The 21,756-nt window shown below is 36.6% G+C and overlaps 1 protein-coding gene across 4 annotated transcripts in view; it reads right to left on the bottom strand.

Moving 5' to 3' along the window:
- Positions 1-18: 18 nt before the first annotated feature.
- The window catches only part of LOC117992720 (long-chain-fatty-acid--CoA ligase ACSBG2-like), a 41,241-nt gene continuing 19,503 nt past the window's right edge, over positions 19-21,756 (bottom strand). For 3 of the 4 annotated variants that reach the window (XM_069503914.1, XM_034980437.2, XM_069503911.1), the window contains exons 3-16: positions 20,797-21,001; positions 20,374-20,508; positions 18,530-18,731; positions 18,150-18,251; positions 14,215-14,364; positions 10,451-10,560; positions 9,034-9,174; positions 8,189-8,254; positions 6,508-6,726; positions 5,745-5,979; positions 4,728-4,868; positions 3,967-4,092; positions 1,888-2,008; positions 19-1,221 (exon numbers count right to left, since the gene is read on the bottom strand). In XM_069503914.1, the coding sequence (XP_069360015.1) occupies positions 1,145-1,221; positions 1,888-2,008; positions 3,967-4,092; positions 4,728-4,868; positions 5,745-5,979; positions 6,508-6,726; positions 8,189-8,254; positions 9,034-9,174; positions 10,451-10,560; positions 14,215-14,364; positions 18,150-18,251; positions 18,530-18,731; positions 20,374-20,508; positions 20,797-21,001 (2,030 nt within the window). In that variant the 3' untranslated portion in view covers positions 19-1,144. The remainder of the gene's footprint in view (positions 1,222-1,887; positions 2,009-3,966; positions 4,093-4,727; positions 4,869-5,744; positions 5,980-6,507; positions 6,727-8,188; positions 8,255-9,033; positions 9,175-10,450; positions 10,561-14,214; positions 14,365-18,149; positions 18,252-18,529; positions 18,732-20,373; positions 20,509-20,796; positions 21,002-21,756) is intronic. The other variant, XM_034980445.2, reaches the window with a different exon arrangement.

Raw genomic sequence — 21,756 nt, 5'->3', positions numbered from 1 at the left:
TATAAAAGAATAAAAGACTTTTATTTAAAGTTAGATAATATATTATATAGTAACAAAAATATTTACATCTCTTCTATAAACCAATCACAACAGTTTTCTAACTTAAACTATCACAATAAAATCTTATAATGGTACTGATTCTGAGCACAACTCATTTTTAGAGTATTCGCATGCTTTTATAAATGTAATATGAAAAGGTTAGATACAGTTTGACAATTTTAAATTTAATTTAGAGCTGTCAAACCTCGTGACTTTAAGTGCCAGTGGCGAGCCTATTGTTTAAATTTGTAGCGTGTACTAAAATTTAGAGTGTATATGTGTAAATGTAAAATTCATGTTAGCAATATTAAAAAGATAAAGATGCAGATACTCTAAATTTAATTTAGAGAAAGACAACAGAATCGGCGCTATTGTATATTTTATAACATAAACACTGGTCAAGGGTCAGAACACGCATAGGAAACGGTTCCGTAGCCATGCTAGTTGCTAAAAAGTTTGGCAGTCATTATTTCTTAAACTGTAGTTTATTTTTCAAAAACTGTCTAAAAATGATTTAAAATACATACATATTTAACAAGGTATATATCACTCGAGAATATAAACTAGTTATTTATCTTCGTTTTTTTAGTAACATAAATAAAGTTGATGATCAAACCCATTACGATTATCGCAACTTTAATTACAACTCTCATGTTCGCCCCGCAGATAAGAAAGGTAGAGAAAAAATATTATAGAAATAAGAGTCGTCTTCGTTTGCTTTTTTTGTAAGCATGTACACAATTTACACATGCGCAAATTAACAAGACACATTTTTGCGCATGCACGAATCGCGCACGTCCGCACAAAAAAAGCAAACGAATACGACTAAGATTTAGACGTTATGCACCTGCGCAATAGCGAAAGGGTGCCAACTCAGCATAAAGCTACTAGCATGTATAGATTAAAAGTTCATACAAAAATAAACAGATTTAATCTGCTTATATAAACTGAGAATAATTCAAAAAAGCCAGTCGTATCACAATAACTCCTAACGTTTAATACAACCACAACAAGTTTATACTATCAGCTAATTTGAGCAATAACGTTATTAACTTATTCGTTCCCTCCCATTCCCATATTATTATAATTAAGTACAAACTAACAACTACTCTTTGTAGAAACCTTCTATGATGTTTTTGTATTTCTCGTAGACGACGTTCCTCTTAATTTTCAGTGTTGGTCCTGTGAGAAAACAAATAAAAATCGATTTATAGAATATCTCAAAAGTTCAATCTCAACATCTATCCATACCAATATTATAAATGCGAAAGTATGTCTGTCTGTCTGCTAGCTTTTCACGGCCCAACAGTTTAACCAATTTGGGTTGAATTTGGTACAGAGTTAGTTTACATCCTGGGACGGACATAGGTTACTTTTAATCCCAGAAAATCAAAGAGTTCTTAAAGGTCCATCCGCTTAACCGACTTATATGAAATTTAGTACAGAGGTAGCTTAACACCCCGGAGATTGACATAGGCAACTTTTAATCCCGAAAAAGCAATAAGTTCCCATGGTATTTTCAAAAAACCTTTATCCACGTGGAAGAAGTTGCGGGCATTATCTACTGATAAATTATTTTTGTGTAAGAATAATTTGTGGTTCATTATTGTAGCCTCAATAGCTCAACGGTTATAGGAGCGGACTGAAATCCGACAGGCCGGCGCGGCGTTCAAACCCCACACGTTGCACTATTGTCGTACATACTCCTAGCACAAGCTGTACGCTTAGTTGGAGGGGAAAGAGGAATGTCATGATTAAAAATGGTTTAAAAATAAAACATTCTTATGAAAAAAAATTATCTATCCACAACGAAAATTAAAAAAAACTATTCTCAGTTCTCAAACTCACCTAATTCTCCAGTATTCATAGAAAAGTCCTCAGGCAAAATTGCAAACTTTTGTATCTTTTGCGCGTTAGAGATAGCTTGTTTGTTAGCACGGGCTATGCCTTCTTCTATTGCCTTGTATACCTGGGAATACAATATAGATTTAAGACAATTATGGGAAATCTTTCATTTCTCATTTGCTTATGGCACTGAATCTTTCATGATTGTGATTTAAAAACATTTGTTAATTTAATTGGAGGTATTCTTAAACTGAAATCTACACTAATATTATAAAGAGGAAAACTTTGTTTGTTTGTTTGTACTGAATAGGCTCAAAAACTACTGGACCGATTTTAAAAATTCTTTCACCATTCGAAAGCTACATTATCCACGAGTAACATAGGCTATATTTTATTTTGGAAAAAAATAGGGTTCCGTAAGATATTTGGGTTTTTCGGACACAAGGTGTAAAAAATCAACCAGAAAAGTTACTTATTTTGCGTACGCTGCCTAAACTATAAAAGATAGAACCATAAAATGTTCTAATTAATTGTAGATCTTATAAATATCTACAAAAAAGTCCGCGACACACTATACCCATCTATGTCGAGTGAGGCACAGCAACCATTTTTTTATTTAAAAATCTTGAATTTTTTTTGGACTACATTTAAACGCGTTTATTTTACTCATGCTATTAATCCTTATCAAAATAAATGATTTCATCACTAAGAACAGTTTATGGAGATAATATTTGGTCTTTGAATGATTAAAATTGGACGTTTGGTTTTGAAGTTATGGCGAAATTAAAATATTACGATTTCTGCTGCACGGCCCGTTGTCTACACTTCTACACTAATCTACACTAATCTACACTAATATAATATTATAAAGAGGAAAACTTTGTTTGTTTGTTTGTACTGAATAGGCTCAAAACTACTGGACCGATTTTAAAAATTCTTTCACCATTCGAAAGCTACATTATCCACGAGTAACATAGGCTATATTTTATTTTGGAAAAAAATAGGGTTCCGTAAGATATTTGGGTTTTTCGGACACAAGGTGTAAAAAATCAACCAGAAAAGTTACTTATTTTGCGTACGCTGCCTAAACTATAAAAGATAGAACCATAAAATGTTCTAATTAATTGTAGATCTTATAAATATCTACAAAAAAGTCCGCGACACACTATACCCATCTATGTCGAGTGAGGCACAGCAACTATTTTTTTATTTAAAAATCTTGAATTTTTTTTGGACTACATTTAAACGCGTTTATTTTACTCATGCTATTAATCCTTATCAAAATAAATGATTTCATCACTAAGAACAGTTTATGGAGATAATATTTGGTCTTTGAATGATTAAAATTGGACGTTTGGTTTTGAAGTTATGGCGAAATTAAAATATTACGATTTCTGCTGCACGGCCCGTTGTATTATATAAAGAGGTAATGTCGTTAAGTTTGTTTGTAGGGGGTAATCTTTAGAACTACTGAACCGATTTTAAAAATTCTTTCACCAGTAGAAAGCTACATTATTCCTGAGTGACATAGGCTATACGGGATCTTTAAAAACCTAAATCTACGCGGGCGAAGCCGCGGGGATCAGCTATAATTAATAAAGTTCATTAAACTTTTTAAAAATAATTAATTAGGTACTAAGGAGTGCAGTTATTCATAAGTAGACGATATCGCCCCCCCCGATTGTGTAAGAAAAACGTACTCATCGTTATCGTAATCGTCAAAAAATTCTGCCCTCTTATTGGTTGATTCGCTGTGTACATTTTTTCACAGCCAATCAAAAGGCAGACTTTGTTGACGATTAACATAACGATGAATACGTTTTTCTTGCACTTGGGGGGGGGGGGGGGGGGGGGGGGGGGGGGGGGGGGCGAGTTTGACTACTTATGAACTGTTTTACTAATTTTATTAATTATTATTTAAGTTTAAGAATACCGATCAAATTAACAAATGTTTTTTAATCACAATCATGATCTTTTCAGTGCCATAAACAAATGAGAAATGAAAAAAGAGGACAAACTTGTAGATATTGTTTAAAAAACTCAAAACGTGCTACGTTATTTTAAAGTGAAGCGATTACGTACTGCCGGATCTTTGTTGTTGATAATATCACTGATTGTGGTGGCCTTGCTTCCGAGGCTCGCCACCCATTTTCTCGTCTCTGGTTCCAATTCGTCGAGCGCGTCGCCAGTACTGGGGTCAACTTTTGCCTAAATTTTTAAAAAAAATTTGCCTTTGTGATTTTGGAATAAAACAATCGGTTATAATATAGCGTCCACATTTTAATCACTCGAACAAAAACATCTGACTTGGACTTGGAATTGTGACAGATGTTTTTGTTCAATCCCTTTTCCACTATAACTGCTTTGTTTGAATGGAAAGGATAATAGATATATTTGCTATGAACACATTAATCCAGCATCCAGCCAGAACTGACGAACAACAATTTACAACCCGTCGGAAATGACTATATGACGTTCATGACTACAATTTTTGTTTTTTGTGTGATCTAACCCTAAATTCACGGTTTTCAGATTTTTCCCCTAAAGCCAGCTGTAAGACCCACCAACCTGCCAAATTTCATGATTCTAGGTCAACGGGAAGTACCCTGTAGGTTTCTTGACAGACAGACAGACAGACAACAAAGTGATCCTACAAGGGTTCAGTTTTTCCTTTTGAGATACGGAACCCTAAAAATACTAAACATTTCAAAATTACCGCCAAGAAAGTTTAGAAGGGTTATTTCTTGTCCGAAGGTACGGAACACTTCGTGTGCGAGTCCGACTCGCACTTAACCGATTTTTTTTAAAATACTATTTTGTCTTAAGAAATGCAAAGTGCAAACCTTCAGAGTGAGTAGAATGGAGAGGAACTTTCGTTGATCTCCTATCAGCACGGCATATCCCACGTGCAGGAGTTCAGATTGCACGGTCTGCTCGATCAGTACGGGCGCTATGTTTTCTCCTCCTGCGGTTATCAGTAGCTCCTGTAATGAGGAAACATTGAAGTCATAAATTATATATCTAATAAGTAATTTAATACAGATTATCTTGATAAAAAATTAACACTAACCTATAATCCAGCTATTTAGATATGGTCATATTATTATTAATTTGCAATAAACTATCATAATTCGTAATATAATATAGTTATATGATTGGAAAAATTGTAGATATATTGTTTATCTGGGATCTAAAAGTATCGTAAATAGCTTACTTCCCTGATATCAATAATGTTTGACCGTTGGATTAAGAAGTCTAAAGGGTGACCATCAATTGAGTTATGCTGTGTTGTGCTCAGCTATTAGCTAATTTTCTGGTGCTATGTTTTTCTACCAACTACATTGCTGCGCGGTGTACTGTGCGACTGCGATAGCGCGACACAAGTGCAAGTGAGATAGACGGAAGACTAAGCGAGATGGGCAATGTGATGCAGCGGTGTAGATAAGTCTGCCAATCCGCATTGGACAGCTGGTTATGGTCAAAATCTTCTCATTTTGAGAGGAGTCGTCCCCAGTAGTGAGCCAGCATTGGGTTGATGGTGATGATGATGAACGTTAACTTTTGTCAGGGCTCGGAAACCGTTTGACGTGATTTTTATGCTAGCGAAATATCATAGGATCAAAAACTGGCATTTGAGATGATACCTGTGACAAAAATAAATTGTTTCTTAGGAATTATTAAATAGAGTATCTTACAAAATTCCGCTGTTAGTTTTAGGTTTGCTAACCCTTTACAATTATCGATTTAACTAAAAAAGTGTTTCCTACAAGCTCTCTTACAAAGCGAGCGTTTTGAAGTTTGATAAAAAGTCGCTGATTTGACTAGTAGTCATCGTCTCTATTAAAACAAAAGATTAGCACCTTTATTCTGCCGGTGATATAAAGCAGGTTGTTGCTGTCTAGTCTACCGACATCCCCGGAGTGCAACCAGCCTTCGTCGTCGAGGGCTTCCTTTGTCTTCGGTTCGTCACTAAGGTAGCCCATGAAAACATGGCGACCTCGCATTAGAATCTCTCCAGGTCCATTGATACTCGACGACCCACCGAACTTAGTTTCCGTTCCGTCCAGAATTTCTCCAGAGCAATCCAATTTGAATCTGGAATTTATTTACAGAAAACTTCAAATCATTCATTTCATTTCAAATCGTGGACCGCGTTGTTTTGAAAATGCATTCCTTTGGTAGATTCTTTTGACGATTCATAAGCACTTTAGTTGAGTAAAACAATGTTTCATTTCTATGACATATTTACAAACACATATTTTTATTTTGCCTAAATTTAGTAAAAGCAAAACTGTATTTCAATTGCAATTTTAAAATATGTAATATGATTGAAAACAACTTTTTATAGAATTTTTTTCTATCTGTCTTTAAATGTTTTTTGTACGGCAAAGAAAATAGGAATTAAAAAAAATATTAAAAGAAGTCTACATATAGTACGCGACAGGTAGAAATGTCCCCACACGCACACACAGCCCCCGCGCTAACCAGGTGCAGGCGAGCGGGGGTGACATGCGGGCGAGCGGGGGTGAGGTGCGGGTATGTGCGTCCCCCCGCCTCATACCCCCGATTGCCATCACGACCTGTCGTGGACTATAGTTAATCTTTGTTCTGTAACATACTCACTTGGGGTATATGCTAAGAGTATGAGCACCGGCCGCTTCACTCATACCAAAGGCATCCATAATAGGGATGTCTAAGGAGAGGAAGAATTTCTTGATCTCAGGCGACAGAGGTGCGGCCGCGGTGACGAACGTCGTGCAGCGGTCGAGGCCGAGGTTGACTCGTACTTTGTTGAATACAATCGACTTCGCCATCTTGTAGCCGCACGTTGTCCCTGATTGCCTGCCATTCAAATAAAATATTTTTAAAAACTATTAAAAAACTGAAAATAAAATTATTCACCCCAGCACCAAACTTCAGTGTTGCAATCAGTTCAAACGCATAATTTAAATAAATAAAAAATAATAATATATCAATATATTTTTTTTACAGACACTGATCCATATAAAGCTGGAAATTGACTTGTACCGTTTGTTTGTAATAATATACCATTCAATATGTCATTACAATTACAGGCGACACAGACTGTGTGTTTGTAATGTATCATATTTCGAGCTCTTGGCTCAAGAGTGCTCCAACTTTTTAAGTTTACCTTACAACACAAGATCTACCTAAGTGTGTTAGACTAGCTAACTAACTTTGATCGCTATTTTATTACCATCACCTAAGTTAGGTGCTAGGGGAACAGGTGTGAATCATTTAATCAAAACGAACATACACTTTGCTATTATATCTCAAAACTTATGTGCAAATGGACTATCTATCTAATGAATGCAGATTTATTTCAAATATTATTTCAGATATAAATATATAACACAACAAGGGGCTAAAAAGGGATATATGTACAATATCATGCATTTTATTTAACATATTTGATACTATGATGGTTCTACGACACCAACTAAGTATAGCGCGTACATTTTGAGATCTCACTCGTAATTTAACTCTTTGTCAACTGTCATATCAAAAGTATGATTTTAGTCCCACAGTCAACAGTAGGTACTTTTGACACGACAGTTGACACATAGTAGAGTTAAAATGGCGAGTGAGATATCAAAATATACGCTCTATAGGTACAATAGTTTGGTTCATAAGCTCGCAACATAATATTACAAACATAACATAACATAGGTAATGTGTCCAGTATCAGGATCATGCAAAGGACTACCAACTACAGTACTCTGTAGGAAAGACTACCGCATCGAACTTTAGAAAGAGATAATCGGCAGCTTCGGTTTCGTAAGCATTGTGTTTGTCTTGAAACTGATAGGTCCTTCTCACATAGGTGTGAGCACTGACATCTAGTAAAACACGCTGGATTTGCTATTGCCGACCTGTTTTTGAAGCAATTTGATTTTCGACATTTTGGCGCCTGATAGCAGCAGTGAGCGTCATGTGAGGGTACTCGAATTTTAAATATTAGTGATGAGACATCTGTCTACATAGTGTCGAAACGAAACCCATTTGATTAAGTAAGTATTTTAATTTTCCAGTACGGTGGACGGTGGCGCGCTTCGAAACACAAAAAATTACTGTCATTTTGTATGACACACATCTTCCAGTTCCAACGAACTTGTATATGCCCATTGCCCATTTCAGTGGATAAGTATGTGTGACAGAGACAACGCTCTACGAAGCCGAGGCTACAAATGGTCTTTTTCTAAAGTTAAATGTACATTCTTTCCTGTCAGGTACTGTACCTGTTATTCTAAAACAAACAACAGGAGTACCTTTAATCACATACCAATACTTAATCATTTCCATGAGCGTGAAGTCGAGTGGTAGTCCTGTCATTCCAGCCGACAGGGCTCTGACAAAACGTATTGTATAAATAATCTTTCTTACAGGTGTAATGTGTGTGTGTGTTCGTATTCTATGCGCCGATTGAGTTGAATCTTTATACAAGGTTATGATGAACCAGAACGCCAGCAAAAACTTAGGGTTGTCATTATACTACCTAAACATGATCCAATGTCAATAACCATTCGCCTTATCTTGTAGTTTTAGTGATTTAGTATTTTTCAAACCAGTAATGTATAGTGCGCAAAACTCGGGTCGGGCCCCACCTACGAGACTACGACGCGGCATAGACTCCGAGACAGTGGCCTATTTACGTTGACCTCTAGCGTCAGGCAAATGTTTTATTTGCAATATAATATTGTGAACTTTTAAAAATTCAGGAACAATTTTTTTTGCGTTTTTTGTGGTACCTTATCAGTACTATCACCTGTCTTCGTTTTTGCTAACGTTCAGGTTACCCTGCACCTATACTCAGTTGTTGATGGCACTTGTGTTCTTGTTTGCGTGTGGCACTTGCGTGAAGGTTTCTGAGTTTTCTACGAGTAACATAGTATCATCCACATAAAATATCGATTAAAAAAAACTACAAACTGACTCATCAACGCGTAGCTCAAACTCTTGGACCTAGAAAGCTGAAATTTTGCATAGAGGTTTTCTTTATAATGTAAACCAAGAATAAGGCCGTGTTTTTCGAAATTCCCACACGGGATAGGGAAATAATGAGAATCTATATTTTCGTCGAGCAAAGCCGCGAATTGTTTTTTATTAATCAAATAAAAGATTTCTTACCCATTAATTCTGGCGCAATGATGCTCCGTGCCCTTGTCCTTGGCCCACGTGGCGATGTATCGTTTCAGGGAGCCGCTGGATTTGCCCACGGCCATTATTTTCTCGTACATTTTCTCCCAAACTCGAGGCACTGCCAAGAATCTGTGAAGACATATTTGTTTCTTGAATTGAAATCGACTTTTTAACATCGCTTGAGTCAATAATGATATACCTATGTCTTAAAAATTAAATTAATTATTATTAAAATCAGCCCACATAATGTCTTTTTTTCAAAAAAAAATGCTTAAAGTAATGTAAGATTTCACCATTACTTAAATAATGTATTTTTGAGAAGGAGACCAGGCAAGGTCGAGATGGCAATCGGGATAGAGACGCCCCTCACACCCTCACAGATGCGGGATAGCACGAGTGACGTGCGGGGTGCCTCCCCCCCCTCCCCTCGTGATTTTTGCATGGGTATCGTTAAAGACCTGGACATAGGCTACTATTAATCCCGGGAAATCAATGAGTTCCCACGGGATTTTCAAAAACCTAAATCCACGCGTACGAAGTCGCGGGCATCAGCTAGTATAGTACATATAGATATTATTATTTAGATGATTCATGACCGATTACTAATTTTAATTATCAATTACATAGAAAGATAATATGAGTTACCAATGATGTCAGTGACACATTATACAAAGTTCATCAACTTTATTATTAATCATGGCCATAATTATTATCATTTCATCAAAATAATTTTTTTGGAAAGGGCTGCTCAGATAAGATATCTATTTGTAACATTTTTTCATAGAATAATTTAATTGTAGTAGATACCAATTATTGTCCGCGTGAATTCGGGTTAGATTGTAATATCTCGGTTAACTGATTTTGATTACACTAAGTGCAGTATTTAATTTAAGTCTGCACCTAGATTGCGGGAAACCTGTAGCAATCATTATTACAATCTCAATTGTTGTTATTCGCAGAATTTTTGGTATTCTTGTTGCAACGGAGGATTATAGCCCATGAGAGTGTGCCGAAGAACTTTTCAACCTGGTTCCTCCTTCACCTTTCTACTATCGTACCGCAAGGCATCGCCAAGGTCAGCACCCGTACGTAGTCGAAATTCCACGGATACGTACGAAGCGATTTGCCTCTTCATTTCTGATTCGAACCGCTTAGATTTGGAACACCCTTCCAGCATCAGTGTGATCATCATCATAGTGAGCGAGCTTCAACCAGTTAGAGGTGATTGCGATCGTGACATTGTAGCTGTCATTCTACCGCAATCGAGGTGCAGATAACATATTACATGATTTTGAAATTCCCAAAGTTTTAACAGACAAAGTATTACAATTTTATAATTAGTAGGTAGGTATACTTAGTAGCTATTTGAAATAAGTAGTTTACAATAGCTGTAGTGAGTACTTACCTAGTAGGCCTTACTTCCTTTAAGGTATCAATGAGACTCCCCTTCAAGGCATCGGGCTGCGCAAAGTAAACCGCGATAGCGTTATTAAGAGTTGTGTAAATGTCCACCACCTGAAAATTCATAACATCTGCTGTAGAAAAAATACTTATCATGTTATATTGCACGAAATGAACGCCAATATCGGGCAAACCCAACGTGCCAAATAATATTATGTAATCGCTATGCGCAATAAGCATCCAACAGTCTTGAGGCTTGGCCACATCAATATTGACTTTGAGCATTCGACTTGAGAGGAGCACCAGCGTGCGCTCAGTTTGGGCATACCCAGTAGTAGCATATAACAGCTAGATATTATTAATAGAACATATTGCAAAATAAATTCTAATTCAATGTGTTGCACAATATGCATTGACTTACATAATTATGTAAATGCATGTAGGTACCTAACTTATATATAACTAGCTGATCCCCGCGGCTTCGCCCGCGTAGATTTAGGTTTTTAAAGATCCCGTATAGCCTATGTCACTCAGGAATAATGTAGCTTTCTACTGGTGAAAGAATTTTTAAAATCGGTTCAGTAGTTCTAAAGATTACCCCCTACAAACAAACTTAACGACATTACCTCTTTATATAATACAACGGGCCGTGCAGCAGAAATCGTAATATTTTAATTTCGCCATAACTTCAAAACCAAACGTCCAATTTTAATCATTCAAAGACCAAATATTATCTCCATAAACTGTTCTTAGTGATGAAATCATTTATTTTGATAAGGATTAATAGCATGAGTAAAATAAACGCGTTTAAATGTAGTCCAAAAAAAATTCAAGATTTTTAAATAAAAAAATGGTTGCTGTGCCTCACTCGACATAGATGGGTATAGTGTGTCGCGGACTTTTTTGTAGATATTTATAAGATCTACAATTAATTAGAACATTTTATGGTTCTATCTTTTATAGTTTAGGCAGCGTACGCAAAATAAGTAACTTTTCTGGTTGATTTTTTACACCTTGTGTCCGAAAAACCCAAATATCTTACGGAACCCTATTTTTTTCCAAAATAAAATATAGCCTATGTTACTCGTGGATAATGTAGCTTTCGAATGGTGAAAGAATTTTTAAAATCGGTCCAGTAGTTTTTGAGCCTATTCAGTACAAACAAACAAACAAACAAACAAACAAACAAACAAACAAACAAACAAAGTTTTCCTCTTTATAATATTAGTGTAGATGTACCTAATTAAATTTATTTCGCCACATAGATTCCTCCATAAGCTTAATAAACAAGGATTCCTCCGACATCAATGTAATTGACGTAGAGTGAGTGTATAACTTTAAAAGTACCTACTATATTATGCTATTAGTAGGTAGGTATCTACGCTTACTTAATATATTTTATAAAAAAGTGTTTACCTAATTAATATATATTTTGTTATTACACCTAACCGATCGTTACGTAAACTACAAAAACTAAGGTAATGAATAGGTGCGTATCAGTGATTGAATAATACTGAAGCATACGTCAGAACTAGGTCAGAACCTAACAGAACAAAAATGTGTTCCAATTTATAATGCGTAAAAAATGACTCCTCACGCACCATTTTACCTTTATGTGTCAAATTTCATGTCAAAAGTACGATTTTAGTCCTTATTTTGAAGGTGAACCGTACTTTTGACATACAGTTAACACATGTTAAAATGGCGCGTAAAAAGTCATTTTTTACGGACTATACCACAATGTTTAAATTACGGATTTCAGTATTATTGGTTAATGATAGGTATAGTACGCGACAGGTCGAGATGACAATCGGGGAGGGAACGCCCCATACGCCCGCATAGCCCTCGCGCTAACCCGGTGTGGACGAGCGCGGGTGACGTGCGGGTGTGTGGGGCATCCCCCTGCCTCATACCCCGATTGCCATCTCAGCCTGTCGCGTACTATACATCGTACGATGTCCATGTAAAGGTCAAACGATTGGTTGTAACTTGTAACAAGTCGTTATCGCTTACGCTAGCACATATGTAGATAATGGGACACATTAGGATCGTGAGAAGTGAAGTATTTGATAATATTTTGTTCAATCAAATATCATGAAATATATACATTTACTAAGAACCAGCAGATACCCGCGACTTCATCCACGTGGATTAGGGTTTTTAAAAATCCCGTGGAACTCTTTGATTTTCAGAGATAAAAGGTAGCCTACGTCACTTTCCAGATTTTTAACTAAGTATTATTATCCATGCAAAAATTCACATCGATCCGTTGCTCCGTTGTGGCATGTTTAAAAGATAAACCAACAAACAAACTCTTTCCCATTTAATGGGTAGTGATCATTAGATTAGATAATGAATGATGAAGTCGTCCATCAATGTGATTTGCAAAATGATTCCACAATCTGAAAGGTTTTAACACAAGGAAGCCACAATGCATTAATTGCATTGAGTATGATTAGATATCTACGTTCGTGATACATCAATTGCAACGAACGCTTCTGTTATTTACTTAATGCCTAGGTAAATGGTAGGTAAATGCATACCTAATTACGTAAAGATTAGGAATAATTTGCTTAGTTCCATTGTTGTCGATTTTAATAGACTTATGATGATAGACGTTTGGGTCCCAAGGTGCTAGAATGGCGACCTCGCATCGGGAGACGCAGTGTTGAAAGACATCAGACGAGTCGCAGGGAGCCGCTGGATTCAGGCGGCACAAGACCGTGGCGTGAAGAAGTCTCTACAAGAGACCCATGTCCAGCAGTGGACGTCTATCGGTTGATGATGATGATGATGATGATGATGTTCGGGTAGATTTGGGGGTTTAAAAATCCCGTGCGAACTTTGATTTTACGGGATAAAAAGTACTCGCATACATCTAGGCCTTTAACTACGTATGTCCATGAAAAAAAATCACGTCGATCCGTTGGTTCGTTGTGGCGTGATTGAAGGACAAACAAGCCTATCCCATATCCCACGAGCAATCTTAGTCAAGCGGTATACCTATAGACCTATAGCCTAGGCTATCATGCACGGCGTGAGACGTGAGTTAGCGCTGAAAATAGTGAGGTCGGGCCGCGGGCGTCCTTAACTAACCAGTAGGTTAGTTAACGAAGGGCATTTATACCTACATTTTAACACGTTTTTAAAATAAACTACTTAAGTCACGAAAGATCGAGTTTTTAGGTCACGCATTGCTATAGGTACGAGTAAATAAATAACTAGTCTAGTGATATTGAGAGTTTAAACCATCATAGATAAGTACAGTACTCGGCAGGAAATATTGTACATCGACCTTTAAAGAAAGAGATAGCGGTTTCGTAGAGTGTTGTCTCTGTCGTTGAGATGAGACCGACAAAACGTCACATAGGTACGAGTGACAGAGACAACGCCCTACGAAGCCGAAACCTCTTTCTAATCGATGTACAATATTTCCTGCCGGTTACTGTAGCTCTTAAGACTATGATAATTACATATGTTAGGCATATTTATTTTATAGTATAGTTAGTATAATATTACATTATTACACTAGTTTAGACTTATATTTTCTTATCATTACATGTTTAGGTACTGACTACTGATGCATGCAATGCTTGCTAATGCTACCGTACCTCGAACCGTGACAGTCATATCATAATATTATGTATTATCCATACTTCAATATTATAAATGCGAAAGTGTGTCTTGTGTGTGACAACAGAATCAGCACCCTTGTGTGTGTGTGTGAAAACAGAATCAGCACCACTGTAACATTTAAATCAAGATTACCTGAGCAGCGACATGGCTAAGTGGTAGGTAGGAGATGAGAATGTCAACGGTCGGTCGCAGGTCCCCAACTCTCTCGCTGATAGAAAACGCGTCCCATGTCAGGTTGTCGTGCGATAACATCACGGCTTTCGGGGGCCCGACTGTACCAGACTGAAAGGGAATGCAAATTCTATTACTTAGTTACCTAAGTTCAGTATTTAGATCAAGAGGAACCGGCGAACAAAACGGTATAGTTACACTTTTGATCAAAGTACTTTTTTTTATTTAATCTGGACTGTTTGGCCCACTCAGGCCACTTCAGGTTCAAATCTGAAGTGTCTTCCAAGTCCAAGCAAAACAGAATAGAATACTTACCTAGAATACATTTTTATTTAAATAAAACTTTTAAAAGTGCTTTTACCACTGGTTCGGAATGCCATTCCTACCGAGCCTTAAATTAATGTGCTAAAATTGAGTCCAAAATTCGAGATTTCGATTAAAACGATATTAATAATTATGATTAATACCGTTTTAATCGAAATCTCGAATTTTGGATGAAAACTGAAGTTTTTCTCCTTCTGTATAATTTTATTTCGTGCAATAATTATGCACTTCTACCGTTTTTATTCACCCTGCAGGGTTAGCATGGGCGGGGATATAATTTTCTCCCCGGGGAAAGGATAAAATCTTTATCCCCTCCGACAGCTTTATCCACTCTCCGAGCATGGGCTCACGGGTGGATATAATTATCCACAGTGAATAAAACGGGGGACTTTTCGGTTTTTGGATCTTTTCCTTTACCTTTATTGGGTTAATGGTAATTGGTATTTGGGACCTATGTTGGGTTTATGTTGGGGTTCCCAACCATATTCCAAACATAACCCAAACACAACCCAAACATAACACAAACACAACCCAAACATAACCCAAACACAACCCAAACATAACCTAAACCCAACAGGTACCGCGAGACATGTTTTGATTTTTTAAGTTCTATGAGAATAAACTTAAACCCACGTCTAATGTCGAGGATAAAATTGTCCCCGAATTAGGGATAAACTTCTCCTCTCCCCTGTTGCCGTGCTTTGAGAGGTGGACAAGTAAATTTTATCCCTCGTCAGTGGATATAATTGGGGGATAAAATTTTTGTCTCCTGCCCATGCTAGGGGGGCAGTCCTTTTTGAATGTAAATAAATTAATAAATAAATAATCATATATTAAGGGTAGATACTAGGGCTAGGCACATTCATATCCATGGGTTCTTATCCGACTCGAAGGACCAAAACATAAGTACTTTTAGATATACACATTTAGCGAGCATCAACCAATGAAATGTGATTGCGATCGAAACGTTGTAGCTGTCATTCTACCGCAATCGAGCAACCGATTAATTAATTGTTTGAAATTGCGCTCTCAAGTCTCAATGTTAATTTGGCATGGAATCAGTTGTATGATTATAATCTGCTGTGATAATATTATGTGGTATTAAAAAGGTGTATTATATGAATTACTGAGTGCATTGTTTTCTTTGCAATGTTCAAGATTTTGCGATAATCTTGTGGAATTAAAAAATAATTAATAATGTTTTTAAAAGGTATGCTTACCTACTTGATATGATAATTTAGCATCCCTGTTATCGGTGTCAGTATCATGTCTTTTGTTACACCGAACTTCAGAAAATGATTAATTGCAGGGGAAATACACGAATACTGACTCAGTGCGAATTTTTTTGTTCACATCCGGCCCCGAATATCGCTTGTGTAAGTAAGATAGCTTTCTTACTTAAAGTCTTATTTGTTCTAATTGATTAACTAACCCTCTTCAATATTATATTTTTAGTTCTTAGGGTTCCGTACCTACCTCAAGAAGAAAAAGTAACCCTTATAGGACGACTTCGTTGTTTGTCTGTCTGTTGTGTCTGTCAATTCTGGGAATTCAACACCATAGGATACTTCCCGTTGACCTAGAATCATAAAATTGGGTAAGTAGCAAGTCTTATAATATCCAAGTAAAGGATAAAAATCTGAAAATCGTGAATATGTGTTCATATCACAAAAGATTTGCGTTCTCGACCAAACAATTAGTCACAATTAATAAATAACATCAAGATGGCACACAGGATATTTTATAGATACATTTATCAGCCTGTGTTTGTTTATAAGTGTCGTAGTTTGTGTTAAATTAATGTATTGTGTGTGCTCCTAATAAATAAAAATAAAAAATAAAAATAAGATGGCACTGTCCAACATAAACTTGGAATTTTTTATTTTACTGGTTTGAAATTTCTTGTACGAACGGTGCGAAACCTTTTGTGTGCGCATCCGACTCGCAATTGACCGGTTTCTTCTAGAAAATTGCTTTTGAAAAGTGATACAATTATTATTATCATTCACTATCATCTCTATTTCTAATTTGACATCTATTTTAAGATTTTATCTATGCGCATAGGTACTATTTGTTATCTACGCATTCGTGTTAAGTACAGGCGGTTTTAGTTTAAAGCTCTTTATCGAATTTATTTATTACAAATACTTAATATTATCTATTAGATATATCAGGACATCCTTCCTACATTTGTAAAAATAAAATAGACCTATTCAATGCTTATTTGGCATATTAATAATCTAAATATATAAAACGAAAAGGTGACTGACTGACTGATCTATCAACGCACAGCTCAAACTACTGGACGGATCGGGCTGAAATTTAGCATGCAGATAGCTATTATGACGTAGGCATCCGCTAAGAAAGGATTTTTGAAAATTCAATCCCTAAGAGGGTGAAATAGGGGTTTGAAATTTGTGTAGTCCACGCGGGCGAAGTCGCGAGCATTAGCTAGTTTGATAGATTTACACTAAACGAAATTAACAAATTATGTTAAAACTTCGGTGCAACACCCATGCAGAGCCGAAGCGATACAAACTAAGTCATATTAATTAGGGAGTTTAGCGTAGTGCCAGCGGCGCGGGCGCAGGCGCAGCGGTAGCGCCTTGCAAAGCGCGAAGACCGTCATCAGCACATTTTAACGGTGTACTGTACCTACTTATTAATTATTCGATAAAGCTGACAACAAAACCTGTCGTTTAATGCCTCCCTATCTATGTACATAAGTCGACAAAATTATAAATTACCTACTTATATCTGTCATGTTACTTACTTGATGTAATTCCTTTTCGATGTTAAGTTTTTATCATTTAAAAACAAACGAGCTAATAAATTCCAAATAACTTTGTCATGAATTTTTGTTGTCTCACGTTCTTTAACAATTTTTTTAAAATTGTCTTATAATTACTATTTATTTTATGTTTTATCGGCATAAATCTAATCTTTGCAAAAGATGTAGTAGGTATGTACCTAAGTACTAAACTACATCAATTAAACAAAAACTGAATTAAAATTTTAAAATAATGAATTACTAATTAAATAAATAATTATATATCTAACTCTACAAATAAATATTATGAGGATAAATTATGGGGATAATATTGTTAGTTAGTAAAGGCATTCAGAACCAGTGGTAGATGCATTTGACGATTCAAAAGTATCGAATAAAGAATATATTTATTTATTTATTTTAAATAAGTATTTAGTTATTAATTTATATTATGGGGGATTATAATATGCCACCTGTAGGCTAGTAGATGGGTACTCGTATGTTGTTTTATTTCGGGCCTTTAACTATAGTGCTACCAATCGTTTAAAAAGTGCTCTATACCCTATCCGCGGAATGAAGTTGGTAGGTATTTTAGCGCTCTGTCTGTTTGGCTCATCATTTGTATGGGATTACGTACAAGAGGGAGCGCTATAATAACCTCATTCTGCGGATAGGGTATATAGCTAGACATCGTGAATAGGTACATAATATTGAGAGCCAATAGAGTCAACGATAGGACGCATAAGACTAAACAGATATAGAGGATCTGGTGGGAAAACGCTTAGCCAAAGAAGATACCTACCGTATAGACTAGCGTGCAGCATTCATTGACGGCGATGGATTTTAGGATGTTGTTGAGTTGTGTGTCCGGCTCCTTTGCACCCATTGCCATTATTTGGTCCCACTGCAAGAAAATTAAAATAATGTGTATTAAAGCTAAAATGAAGGATGAAACGCAGCCGGAATGACTACTAGAAATTATAGAAACTGTATAAACTGCGTTCACATTGCAAGACTTGCGCGTTGGAATCGCGCGCCTTCGAGTGGTGAATGGCATGGCGCTGCAGATGTGTAGATATCATGATAAATGGAGCCTGAAAGGTACCAAAACGGAATCTCGCTCCGCCTGAGCAAAACTGACTATGATATTAATATGAATGTGTAAAATATTTGCATTCTTACACTGTAAACTCCAGGTATCGATGTGTTCACGACTCCCTCCCATTGTACAATAGCTTTCAGATGCTTGAGCCGACTTTGCACCGACAATATTTTGTCAAGCTGTTTCTTATCTTGTACGACGCAGATATTGGCTCGGGACGACTCTAAGCAGTAGTAGCAAGCCTCCGCAGAATTTGTTGTGTAAATGCCGGCAGCATATCCTCTAAAATAATGGTAAGAATTTCTATGAACAGAACTTTGGTAGAACAATCCTATGTTACATTCTTAGCTTCGCGACGAAGTTAAGTTTGAAATCTTGAAATCTTATATGTATTTGAACAACGACCCAGCTTCTATGTTGCCGCCCTATATCTAAAAAGCTCTGCAAAAAAGTTTAAGAGTTTTTGCCAAAAAATATGGGGAATTTCTAAAAAAGTTTGTAGGAACCGAACTAAAAGCTGTCTAAAAACCTTGGTCCTACGTAGCATTCTTATTTAGAAACATTCGTTTTTCACTGGTTTTTTGAAAATTCCCATCCAAGTTTTTGGCGATTGAAAAAATAATTTGCAGTTAACGGCTAATAGATACTACGCACTACATGGGTCATTCCGTACAAAAATCGTGTTTCATAGGTACCTATTTATTATTTTTGTTCGGAATGGTCCATCTAATTCGTAGTACATAGAGGACAAGGTCGTTGTATTTGTACGAGTATAAATTCCAATAGGTATCTAGTATTTCAGAATGTATATTTACATCATCATCAACCTATCGCCAGCTCACTATTGAGAACGGGTCTCCTCTCAGAATGACGGGTTTGGGTATTGTCCACTACGCTGGCCTAGTGCGAATTGACAGACTTCACACACCTTTTATAACAATGCACTCTCAGATATTTAGGTTTCCTCACGATATTTTCCTTCAAGCAAGTGATATATAATTGCTTCTCGTATCAGTTCCCAACAAATTGCAACCCTACCTATGTATAAGGTAGGTGTTTCGATATTAGCTTACAACAAGTAACGGTCGTTGCTCGACCTACACTTCAAAATATTGATAAGTGCACTGATAACCACATCAGATAAATTACCTACCTATACTTAAGTGGTAAAAATACATGGTAATATTTATTTATTTATATTTTATTTGTATCAGCAAGTTGTAACATTAGGTAGTTGTTTAAATGTGTTTTGGGATCTTATGATGAGAAAAATAGTGCACCTACCTGTAGCTATGACGTCATAATAAATAATTATTATTCGTATTGCCTTTTTGTACATGGCTAATATTCTTTAAAAAAACAAATACAAGAATGCGGTGGTCGAGACGTCAAGTTAAAGCTACCATGGGCAGAATCTATTCTTTATGTCTTCTTCTGGGTCTCCTTGGTAGAATTTCGCAGATAGTTTTGGCAAATACACATACCACTTCTATCTTGTTTTTCATGCGACTGGGTTAATAAAATAACAATTCGCACATTGATAACAAAAGTGACCCTATAAAAACCTTGATTTATCTACATTCTACATATATCATGGCCTTTTATAGCTTTGCGTTAGCAATAATGAGACAATAACTGAGATTAAAACTAATTAACTAAACGACTAAGTACAAATGACACTAGTGTCATCATAGGTCATAGAAGCCATAGAACCTATCAAGACAGGGGTGGTTTGCAAAGGACCTGTTTTTACCCGCAGAATAAAATTACAGCTGAGGCACGGTACCTAGTTCTAACTGCCAATTATTATTATTGAATAGTGCCATTTTTCAATATGCGAATTCTTATCATCGTGCCATATACTTACATTACCTAGGTAGGTATTATAGTCCTCTAAAATAAGTATAAAATGTCCTTCACTTACCCAGCATGTATCGCAGCTAGATCAGCAGTGTACCACTGTTCTGAGTTAAAACCTAATATACACACGGAGTGGTATCGTTCCAGGCCTACTTTCAAAAAACCCTTTGCACATGTGCGGACGCGCTCCTGATACTGTCTGAAAGATAAAAACGTAAACGTTACAAGACTGAAAACAGCGCTTCGGAGCGGGCGTCACGTAGAGTGAAGCCACGCATATACAAAATCGGCACGCGTACGCGCGCTTTCAATGTAAGTTCCTGCTTCGCTATGCTGTTGTCATATTATATTTCAGCCCCTTTCAAATAACAAAATCAGTTTATATTTTTGGTCAAAGTCCTAGTTACTATCATTTGATTTGACGGGGTTTGCGTTTTCAGCATTATTTTATTTGTGAGTAGGTAGGTAAATGGGTATATCTACTAACTTGTAGGTCGTTTTGTGCCATCTCCCATCAGATTTCTTTGTGGCGAATGCGATATCATCAGGGTACCGAGCGGCTGTTCTGCTGAGGAGGCCAGGCACCGATATAGGAGGTTCCGCGGCTACACCACGAGAACCCATACGAATTTTAACGTGACCTCCGGGGGTGCAGCATGTGTAACTGTCAGCTGGGATGAACTGATCTGGACCTGGCAGTAAAAATATGATCATCAGGCTCTTAATGGTGTCTTTCTCTGCCACAGAACGAGGAGGTATATTATGTACTTAGTACTTAGGTATATAGGACACTATTTCGCCGACAAGTCAGTGAGGCGAAAACTATATATTTGGTACTATATCTATAGCCTATTTCCCACAGTGTGAAGCCACCTTAATAATTTATTGGTCATATACCTATACCTAGTACGCGACAGGTGGAGATGGTAATCGGGATGAGGACGCCCCGCACACCCGCACAGCCCTCGCGCTAACCCGGTGCAGGATAGCGCGTAATGTGCGGGGCGTCCCCTCGCCTCATACCCCGATTGACATCTCGACCTGTCGCGTACTATATTTAGTTGCAGTTAGTAGGTATGTAATGTATCACAAGGTTATTGTTTTATCGTAAGTTTGACGTCGAATTGATTTTCAACGTAATCATTTTATGGTGTTAATCTTAAAAGTCAAAGTTCAGGTTCCTCAACCATAAAATTATGACAAAATTACCTACTCATTCATTTGTTTAGGGTATTTTTATATAAGGGTGAACATTACCGAGATATTTACATAAAACCTTAGTAACCTTTGACCCCATGTTTTAAAGTTTTAGATGGACTCGGATCGATGGGGACTTTTCAAATAATAAGTTCTATTTTATATTTAAGACTCATATTAGTTAAGGGCATTTAAGCAAACTACGGAACAAAAAATTCTTTCGGGAATTATATGAGTCTTACATATAAAA

This window comes from Maniola hyperantus, chromosome 2, assembly GCF_902806685.2.
Source record: "Maniola hyperantus chromosome 2, iAphHyp1.2, whole genome shotgun sequence".
Classification (NCBI taxonomy): Eukaryota; Metazoa; Arthropoda; class Insecta; order Lepidoptera; family Nymphalidae; genus Maniola; species Maniola hyperantus.
This window is presented reverse-complemented; position numbering and strand designations above follow the sequence as displayed.